Raw genomic sequence first — 11,204 nt, forward strand, 5'->3', positions numbered from 1 at the left:
GCAAGTAGCTCACGCAATCAAAGATCTGCTGATATCAAGGGTAGTGACCCTGGGAAATGTGCAGGTCATAGTGGATGGCTTTGCTGCAATGGGATTCCCTAACTGTGGTGGGGCTATAGACGGAACCCATATCCCTATCTTGGCACCGGAGCACCAAGCCGCCGAGTACATAAACCGCAAGGGGTACTTTTCGATAGTGCTGCAAGCTCTGGTAGATCACAAGGGACGTTTCACCAACATCAACGTGGGATGGCCGGGAAAGGTGCATGATGCTCGCATCTTCAGGAACTCTGGTCTGTTTCAAAAGCTGCAGGAAGGGACTTTATTCCCAGATCAGAAAATAACTGTTGGGGATGTTGAAATGCCTATATGTATCCTTGGGGACCCAGCCTACCCCTTAATGCCATGGCTCATGAAGCCGTACACAGGCAGCCTGGACAGTAGTCAGGAGCTGTTCAACTACAGGCTGAGCAAGTGCAGAATGGTGGTAGAATGTGCATTTGGACGTTTAAAGGCACGCTGGCGCAGTTTACTGACTCGCTTAGACCTCAGCGAAACCAATATTCCCACTGTTATTACTGCTTGCTGTGTGCTCCACAATATCTGTGAGAGTAAGGGGGAGACGTTTATGGTGGGGTGGGAGGCTGAGGCAAATCGCCTAGCTGCTGGTTACGCGCAGCCAGACACCAGGGTGGTTAGAAGAGCACAGGAGGGCGCGGTACGCATCAGAGAAGCTTTGAAAACCAGTTTCATGACTGGCCAGGCTACAGTGTGAAAGTTCTGTTTGTTTCTCCTTGATGAAACCCCCCGCCCCTTGGTTCACTCTACTTCCCTGTAAGCTAACCACCCTCCCCTCCTCCCTTTAATCACCGCTTGCAGAGGCAATAAAGTCATTGCTGCTTCACAGTCATGCATTCGTTATTCATTCATCACACAAACAGGGAGATGACTACCAAGGTATCCCAGGAGGGGTGGTGGAGGAGGGAAGGAAAATGCCACACAGCACTTTAAGCACAGCACTTTAAAAGTTTACAACTTTAAAATTTATTGAATGACAGCCTTCTTTTTTTTGGGCAATCCTCTGTGGTGGAGTGGCTGGTTGGCCGGAGGCCCCCCCACTGCGTTCTTGGGCGTCTGGGTGTGGAGGCTATGGAACTTGGGGAGGAGGGCGGTTGGTTACAGAGGGGCAGCAGTGGCAGTCTGTGCTCCAGCTGCCTTTGCTGCAGCTCAACCATACACTGGAGCATACTGGTTTGGTCCTGCAGCAGCCTCAGCATTGAATCCTGCCTCCTCTCATCACGCTGCCGCCACATTTGAGCTTCAGCCCTTTCTTCAGCCCGCCACTTACTCTCTTCAGCCCGCCACCTCTCCTCCCGGTCATTTTGTGCTTTCCTGCACTCTGACATTATTTGCCTCCACGCATTCGTCTGTGCTCTGTCAGTGTGGGAGGACAGCATGAGCTTGGAGAACATTTCATCGCGAGTGCGTTTTTTTTTCTTTCTAAGCTTCGCTAGCCTCTGGGAAGGAGAAGATCCTGTGATCATTGAAACACATGCAGCTGGTGGAGAAAAAAAAAGGGACAGCGGTATTTAAAAAGACACATTTTATAAAACAGTCGCTACACTCTTTCAGGGTAAACCTTGCTGTTAACATTACATACATAGCACATGTGCTTTCGTTACAAGGTCGCATTTTGCCTCCTCCCACCGCATGACTACCCCCTCAACCTTCCCCCCTCCCTGTGGCTAACAGCGGGGAACATTTCTGTTTAGCCACAGGCAAACAGCCCAGCAGGAACGGGCACCTCTGAGTGTCCCTGAAGAAAAGCACTCTATTTCAACCAGGTGACCATGAATTATATCTCACTATCCTGAGGATAACACAGAGAGATAAAGAACGGATTTTGGTTGAATGCCAGCAAACATACACTGCAATGCTTTGTTCTACAGTGATTCCCGAGTACGTGTTACTGGCCTGGAGTGGTAAAGTGTCCTACCATGAAGGACGCAATAAGGCTGCCCTCCCCAGAAACCTTTTGCAAAGGCTTTAGGACTACATCTAGGAGAACCGCAAATGCCAGGGCAAAGTAATCCTTTCACATGCTTGCTTTTAAACCATGTATAGCATTTTAAAAGGTACACTCACCAAAGGTCCCTTCTCCGCCTGCTGGGTCCAGGAGGCAGCCTTGGGTGGGTTCGGGGGCTACTGGCTCCAGGTCTAGGGTGAGAAACAGTTCCTGGCTGTCGGGAAAACCAGTTTCTCCGCTTGCTTGCTGTGAGCTATCTTCTTCGTCCCCAAAACCTGCTTCTGTATTGCCTCCATCTCCATTGAAGGAGTCAAACAACACGGCTGGGGTAGTGGTGGCTGAACCCCCTAAAATGGCATGCAGCTCATCATAGAAGCGGCATGTTTGGGGCTCTGACCCAGAGCGGCTGTTCACCTCTCTGGTAGGCTTGCCTCAGCTCCTTCAGTTTCATGCGGCACTGCTTCGGGTCCCTGTTATGGCCTCTGTCCTTCATGCCCTGGGAGATTTTCACAAAGGTTTTGGCATTTCGAAAACTGGAACGGAGTTCTGATAGCACGGATTCCTCTCCCCAAACAGCGATCAGATCCCGTACCTCCCGTTCGGTCCATGCTGGAGCTCTTTTGCGATTCTGGGACTCCATCATGGTCACCTGTGCTGATGAGCTCTGCATGGTCACCTGCAGCTTGCCACGCTGGCCAAACAGGAAATGAGATTCAAAAGTTTGCGGTTCTTTTCCTGTCTACCTGGCCAGTGCATCTGAGTTGAGAGTGCTGTCCAGAGCGGTCAGAATGGAGCACTCTGGGATAGCTCCCGGAGGCCAATACCATCGAATTGTGTCCACAGTACCCCAAATTCGAGCCGGGAACGTCGATTTAAGCGCTAATCCACTTGTCAGGGGTGGAGTAAAGAAATCGATTTTAAGAGCCCTTTAAGTCGAAATAAAGGGCTTCACTGTGTGGACGGGTGCAGGTTTAAATCGATTTAACGCTGCTAAATTTGACCTAAAGTCCTAGTGTAGACCAGGGCTGAGTATTGCAAAGCCAATGTCAACAGAACAGATTGCATCAGCTGGAGTCAACTGGGGTTTTCACTCCCTCACACGAGTTAGGTAATAAAAGAGTAGGACAAAAATAACTCCTCAGTCCACTATTTCAGCTGAACTTTAAATATTTGTGTAACCCTTCTGCTCGTCAGAGTTGGCAGCAAAGAGGGCCGGGTTCAATATCTAGGGGATCCATTCCAATAACACAATGCAAACTGGCTGGAGCCCCCACCCAGTGACCTGGGACAAATATATACCACCCCCGCTGGGCGCCTCCAAGAGGCAATACTTCCCCTCTCACAAGCACATAGTCTGAGTGTAGCAAAAAGCCTTTTAATAACAGAAAGAAACAATGTGGCATTATGTTGGGGAAACACCACCAACAGGATTCATAACACAACCCATGAGCAAAAAAACCCACCCCAAGCAAATTGGGGCATGCCCTTTTCCCTTTGGTTCTTGAGTCCAGCAACCCCAAATCACCCAAAGTCCCAAAAGTCCAGTGGCCCAAAAGTCTCTGTCCCTGGTCAGGGCAGCCCCAGAGTTCAAAAGTTTATCTGTAGAGCTTTACCTCCCAACCTGGGTGGAGACGGGGAGGGGGGAGAGAGAGAGAGAGGTAAGGGGCACCTTACATGATCTGAAGCTGACCGCCCCACAGCTCCATAGGCCTTCGCTCCACTCCGCCTGCCGCCCCACGAACTGCTTCGCTCAGCTCGGCTCTGCAGCCCACAAGCAGTTCCCACTGTCCCACAAACTGCTCCACCAGCTGGTCCACGAACTGCTCCGCTCCACGTCCCACAAGCAGCTCCCGCTGTCCTATGAACTGCTCCACCAGCCTGTCCACAAGGCACTCCAGCCTTCCCGCAAACTGCTCCACAATATATCTTCAGGCTCCCCCACTGCTTAACACAACGCTCAGTGATCTCAGCTCTTAGGTGAATTCAGCTTGTAGTAGGGGAGCCTCAATGCTGGTACACCATTAACCCAAAGTGAGCTCAGCAGCCTGTAACTAGACTCCTAATGGAATCAAAATCAGCTCTAATATTCTACAGTGGAGAGAGAAAAAAGTGCAATTAGCATATAAGGCCCTCACCAAGAGACTCACGCCACCAAATATTAATACTTGTCTCCAGCCTTTCTCAATTCACAGAATTTTGGAACCCATGTCCCTTGCCTAGTGAGTGCTGCTTAGTTGATGGCGAGTCCCTCCATCATAACAAAAGGCCCAGTACAGTTCCAAGCACAGTTCCCATAGTCAGGGTAATAACAATTTATTCTTCCTGCCCCAATAACAGAGACAATGGGGATCCCACAGCAGCCAAAGTGACAGTTTGGGCAGCTATGGGCTCATGCTAGGCCGGGTGGGTGTGCCTATGCAAATGAGATCAGCCCCTGAAGTTCTTTGCCAGACCTCACCACCAGATGTCAGGATGGAGCTCATCCTGACTCTGCTTACATTTGTTTTGTTGCCTTAAGCAAGATATTCATCAATAATTGACCCTGCACTCAACTCAATGTTATTGCTCTGTCAGGATATAACATGATAACTTTTGAACATCACATCTGATCACCTCCAGTATTTCAGGGAACATGCTAGTCATCAATGGACAGAGCCCTACTGATTTTTGGGAAAAGCAGAAAAGCCATTTGCACTTAAAAAGTGGCTCCTTGCTCTCTCTTCTGAGAATTGCCTACCGCCTGTGGGGTGGATGTTCAGCCAATGGGAGAAGCCAGAGGCAGCAGAGAGAGGAGGAAGCTTCTTCCCTTCCTCATGCCTGGCATACTGCCTCCCCAAAGCCTGCTCCATAGTGGGGGAGAGTGCAAGTGTGCCCAATCAGAGGAGCATTGAAGGAAGGAAGCTTCCTACACTGGAGGCTGGGGGGAAATGAGGGACTCAGAACTCCTGGTGTGGAAGGGAAGGGGAGAACAGGGGACTATACGCAGTCCCTGATTGTTAGGGGGGGAGGGGTTGCACTGTGTCTCTGCAATAGAGGGGGGTGTGAGGGTGCAAATGTAACCCTCTGATGAGCATGTTCCAGGTCCCCTTCTGTGCCCAGTAAACAGAGGAGATGAGTTGCAACAGTCACCAAATACAAAGCTTTAGCTCAATCTGTAGCAGCTGATGCTTTTAGCTCTAGAGGTCCCCAGTTCAACCTCCAGTGTGTTAGCCAAGAAAGTGGACATCCCACTGGATAACTTGTAAGGGTTCGGGTGGAATGGAGGAATGGAAGGAGCCATTGATGTGTGCAGTGAGGTCCCACCCTCTAGGAACTAGTTGTTCCTGCTAGGGAGGAAAAATGTTTTTAGTTTGTTCCCACAGAATCTCCTGAAAAGGGTTTGTGATACCGGAACCGGACTGGGGAAAAACATTCCCAGGGAGGGTGAATGCCTTGACTTTGCTTTGGACTTTGCCACAGACCATTTAGGGAGGAGGTTGTGAAATCAGAGAAAAATGAAGGGGAGGAGGGGAGAACTGCTGGGAAGAGGAGTTTTTTGTTTGTTTTGAAATTTGAATCATGCCAAATAGTGGAAGATTACATCTGCCCTCATGCCAGCTCCCACAAGAGCACCTACTGGAGTTTGTTCTCATTATGAAACTTGACAGTAAATTTGATCACATCTGATACTAGAAGAACATGCTGAGTAAACAGGGAAGTACTGTCTAGCATATATAAAGCTCTTCAAAACATCCATGTTCTAGGAGAAGAGAAGCTGAAGACAGGTGAGTAAAATATTAAGCTAATTCAGAATGGGAGCTATTCTGAATTCTGTTCATTAGAAAATCCTCTGGGTAGTAATGAAAGATTAAATAAGTTCTACCTGAGTAAAGACTCCAGGATTTGTCCTTTAGGCAAAGTCTACACTATGAGCTAGGAGTGTGATTCTCAGCTCACATAGATATAATCACTCACTCTTTTAGCTCTAGGGTGCTAAAATTAGTTGTGGGAACATGGGCAGTGGCAAGCAGCCACACAGGCTAGCTGTGCCGAGTAAGAACCTGCCTGAACTCCATGGGTATGTACTCAGCACGGCTAACCGATGCTGCCACTCGCCGCTGACTGTGCTCCTGTAGCTTCATCTCTATTTTTAGAGCATTTACTTGATGAGAGCTAGCAAGAGAATGTCTATGCAAGCTGGGAATCACACCCCTAGCTCATAGTGCAGACATACCCTTAGTGGTTATTACTGTGTCCCTGCTGTACAGTGAATAGAAGCGATGAGGCATCCGTTGATTATTCAAATTACTTTAGAGAAAACCAGAGTCCTGGCACTGCTAAAAAGGGTAGAGGTGATAATCTCCTGTGCTCTGCTCATAGAAATGACAACAACAATTAACAATCAACTGCACAGTGGGTGTAGGGGACCCTGGCATAGAATAAAGGTGCATTTGTAGCAGCAGCAGCAGGTCACCTTGAACACTATGAATGTTACTAATTCCAGATCAAATATTACTGGGGTTTGTATTTTGAAGTAAGCTATTAAGATGCTACAAAGGCACATTATGAATATGATCAAAATTAAATAATTACAACTTGCTGTGTTTATTCTCTCAGATCTTTTCTACATTGAAATGACCTTATTTGTGTGCTGTGTCAAAGGGAGGCAGAGTTATTATTGCGCCCTCAGTCCCAGTATTTATACACTAATACACAAAATTCCCTTGTATCTCAGTATTTGCACATTCAGTGAAGAAAGCACCCAATCATTTCTTTGTACTTCTTCACAGTGGTACTGTACATTTTGATATTTTGGTTTCTCTGCAGACTTGGATTTATTTTCCGACTCTCTTGGGTGCTTGAGAAGAACTGTCCCCATGCTACTAACGCTGATGATTCTGGGCCTTGCTGCCCTTTTTGGTGAGTTTGAGGTCCATATCTACTTCACTAAGCTCAGTGCCAAAGCAACAGTGTAAAGAGATGATTGTAGGGATGGGGAGATAAGAGATTAAGGCATTTTTCTGACCACTCCTACAAAACCTAATTACGGACATGGAAGAATGAGTTTGGTGCAACAGCAAATGGAATAGACAAACAATATTTGACAATGCAGCTTTCAGTATCAAGGATGACTCTAGCAAGGAGTGAGAATCAGGTGTTCCCAGTGAGGAGCACTGGGGTATAGAGGTCAGGACACTTTCATGTCTGGCCTTTTTTAGAGACCAGTGAAAGAAACATCTCTTTGCATAGGCCTTCCCCCCTCAACTGAGGCAGTGTCTTCTGTCTAAGAAGTCCTCCTCTCCATAAGATCTTTTTCCAAAACAACCCACAATGGAATGTACCCCATCTCAGAGTGGACCAGAGTCTAGTTTATGACTTTGAATTCTCTTAGCTTTACTTATGTTCACAATAGATGCTTAATGTAAAATAACTGCATTTAATTTTTCAGGTACTTCTGAGAGTCAGACTGGATGCTTTGGTAACATAAACAACGTTGATACCACTGGGGCTTCCTGTAAAACTGCAAGACAAGAAGGTTTAAATTACTGTGGTGAGTATAATTCTGCTGTTTTGTTGCTGTACTTCAGCACACAGAGTCGTCACAATGATCCATAGTACGTTACACCTTCAAAGGGCTTTTACAAGCATCAATTGATTAAACCTCACAAAAACATTCTGATTGGCTAGTATTATTCTCCTCATTTCACAGATGAGGAAACTAAGACAGAGAGGAAAACTTAATAAAACCTTGGGATGATTATGGTCCAGAAATTAAAAAGTCAGTGTTTACACCGGTGGCTTCTGATTCTTTAGGTATCCAACTTCAGACATTTACGGCCTAATTATCAGAAGTGCTCACACAAGCATCTCTAATTAAACTTACCAGGAGCTGTGAATGTTCAGAATCTCTGAAAATCAGGCCCAAGGTATCTCTGATTAAAGCATCCAAAATTAACAGTCACTTTTTAAAATTTGACACAAATGATTTTCCTAAGGCTGTTCAGCAAATCAGTGGCAAAGCTGGGATTGGTACTGAGGAATTCGTGATCCCATTTGCTTGGGTAGTCCTCATTATGTTACACCCGCTACTTGCACATCAGATCAATAGTTTATCCGGTATTGCTGGGAAAATCAAAGGAGCTCCCTATTCTTTTGCTCTACAAATAAAATTGGACTTAATGCCAAACCCTCCTTTTGTGGGTAGGATTGAGATTCCCTTCTAATGTATCATGAAATGGTCCTGAGACTCCAAAAGAAACTGAGGCAAAAGTGCAACTATTGGGAACTACTGTCTCAAATTGCAGTTGTCCCCCTCTACATAAGTCTTCTACATCTGTCCCTAAGAATCCCACCATTCTGAATCTCCCTCTCAGCTTTGAAACACCGTAGTACAGTCCTGTCCTTCTGGCCATAGAGGGATAGATATGACTCCTCTCAACATCACTCCTGCATCATCCAGACACCGACAGGTTGCTGTCAGTTTCTCTTCAGAGGCTGAACACGCTCTCTCTCCAACTCTTCCCAAGCCCATTCCATCTTGGGACCTAAAGATATAGAAATTAAACCAGCTTTTACACGTTAATTACACAGGGCACAATTCGTTTTTGCCTTGCTTTCACAACACACATAACTCTCGCAAAAAGGAGTACTTGTGGCACCTAAGGTGCCACAAGTCCTCCTGTTCTTTTTGCGGATACAGACTAACATGGCTGCTACTCTGAAACTCTCACAAAGGCTCTCATATAGCAGACCAGAGCTCTTGGCTTTTGAAATGTCACATTGACTTAATAATCTTAAAGAAAACACCTTTACTTTTACATTTACTACAGGAGTTCCTGCATCAGAAAAGATTGCTGAGAGGGACTTAAATAATATGAACAAATATAAAACCATCATTAAGAGCGCTGGCAAAAAAAGATGTGTGGATCCAGCTGTGATCGCTGGTATCGTCTCTCGGGAGTCGCATGCTGGAACTCTCCTAAAGGGTGGCTGGGGCGATAACGGCAATGCATTTGGTTTAATGCAGGTCAGTAATGATCAATAAACTAGGAATAAAATACTAGTGTATATCCAAGTGTTTCAACAAAGAGAGCCTGCTTCGTTTCTTACTAGTGCAGCTCTGTCTGAGCTTGATACTTGGCACACTGCTAGAAAATGAACTATTGCTGGGGCAGCGGCGCATCGCACTGGCATAGGTCAGACCTGGGGTGATAGAGTGGGATTCTTGTGCTTCAGTTTGAACAGCAGTTCATTCTGTGGGTTAATGGAAGTCCCTGAAGAGGCTGCACATTTTACCCTTCTACACAAGAAAAGTGAAGTACTTAGTGGCAGCAGCAAGTTAGGGGGAAAGCATCAGACAAAAAGATGAGATGAAAACTGGCAGGCTCAGAATGACAGGGCAGGCTTTAGCCACAATCTCATGCCACTGAGTCCTTCATGATAACAACAGAGTTTAATATACGCACCTGGCTAACACCATAAAATAAGACTGTCAGTGATAATCCAACAACAAAAGAACAGAGTGTAATCTTATGGTTCACTTTGAACTTTTGCATTTCTTTGAATTTAGCCAGGCCCTTGTCATCTGTGGCATTATATGTTTGTAATGAAGTCGGTGAGACTACTCAGAAGGAAAATCTTTAAGGATGAGAAGTAAAGATTTTCTGGATAAAGCCCTTACTTTCCTCTGTGGGTCAGGAAGTGTGGCCCACATACTGCAGCACCAGACACTGTAGCAGTGGTAGCCAAATACATAACTACAACTTGAAATGGAAAAGAAGCAGCATTTTAAGATAAGTCTTTTTTCATTAGCACAGTCCAATATACTATCCCTCGGTGTCTGTGCTCAAGGCACAACAGGAAGTGCACTGAAGATCCATGGACATTAATGACCAAAAACTGATTTATCAAACAAAATTTGACAATTAAAATCACGTAGAGTATATTGAGAGGAAAATAAACTGCATAAACACATCCTCTTTTCCCCCCTGGCTCTTCTAGGTTGATAAAAACTACCATAGTATTGTTGGACAGTGGAATGGTGAAGATCATCTCCTTGATGCTACACAAATCCTTATTGGTATGATTAAGGGAATCCAGAAAAAATTCCCCAGATGGACAAAGGAACAACAGATGAAAGGTACAGTGTAGATTTGTATAGGAATTAAGGGAAAATCTCTGGCAAAAATCATGTTTGAAAGTTTGTGTTACTGACACTCTAGAATAATAAGCATTTAAAAGAATCTCACATAATTTTTCACCACTGATGCTGTTTGTCTACTTCTTGAGTTTGAGTGGTGTCCCATTCTTTAGCACAGTGTTGTGTGAAAGGTTTCTAACACTGCATGGGGAATATTTATACCCCCCCCCCAAATCTAGTTTATATTGACTGTGTTAGCTACTTTGGTGTTTCATTTCAGGTGGGATTTCTGCCTACAACGGAGGACTAGGAAATGTCCGAAGTTATGTAAATATGGATATTGGCACGCCTGGCGATGATTATGCCAATGATGTCGTTGCACGAGCCAAGTTTTATAAGAGAAATGGATACTGAATCTGGGAGTTCTCTTCTTTCAGATACATTGTGGTGCATCTGATTATCAGTCTGACGTTCATTAGGTATGTTTGGAAGAAGATTAAAAGCTGTATCCTGAAAATCCATATTGATGCATATAGGCCCTCTGACTGCAGTGGGAAGAATTACTTCAGTAGAGGGGGTGGGGTCTCAGGCACCAGATTTTTAAATTCTGCAATCAGTAAAACATTGGTTATATGGTAACTTCAAAACAGTTGGCCTCTATCTAACCAAAGGAAACATTAACCAGAGTATTGATAATATCTCATCCTATTCTGATTATTTCTCTGAGTTATTAAAGCTGCTCTATCTCCTGTTAGTCTTCTACCTTCCCCTTTTTAATCATATGTATATTTCAATATCTGCTGTTGTCTTAAGAAATAAAAAGGGAAAAGTAATCTCTTTGGGGAAGGAAACATGGATTTTCAACCTTTTTGTGATTTAGTCTGCCAATTTATTTTTCATTGCAGCTGGACAGAGATCTGTAAACTTATTGTATGTGGGGATTTTATTGACACATCTTTTACTTTGGCATGGAAATGCCTAGAGCCTGGGATGAATGCTTTTAATTGAACAGAAATAAGCAAATGAAAATTGAATAAAAATTGTTATTTAGCAAATGAA

The 11,204-nt window shown here is 45.0% G+C and overlaps 1 protein-coding gene across 1 annotated transcript; it reads left to right on the forward strand.

Annotated features, from left to right (window-relative positions):
* The first annotated feature begins 5,531 nt into the window (after nucleotides 1-5,531).
* Nucleotides 5,532-11,204, forward strand: LOC311519623 (lysozyme g-like). Its single transcript, XM_084626302.1, has 6 exons — nucleotides 5,532-5,790; nucleotides 6,833-6,925; nucleotides 7,455-7,556; nucleotides 8,836-9,032; nucleotides 10,007-10,145; nucleotides 10,426-11,204. The coding sequence occupies exons 2-6, from the start codon at nucleotides 6,883-6,885 to the stop codon at nucleotides 10,557-10,559; spliced, it is 615 nt and encodes a 204-aa protein (XP_084482428.1). The 5' UTR covers nucleotides 5,532-5,790; nucleotides 6,833-6,882; the 3' UTR covers nucleotides 10,560-11,204.

The sequence above is a fragment of the Lepidochelys olivacea genome, assembly GCF_965140295.1.
Source record: "Lepidochelys olivacea isolate rLepOli2 genome assembly, chromosome: 1".
Lineage (NCBI taxonomy): Eukaryota > Metazoa > Chordata > Testudines > Cheloniidae > Lepidochelys > Lepidochelys olivacea.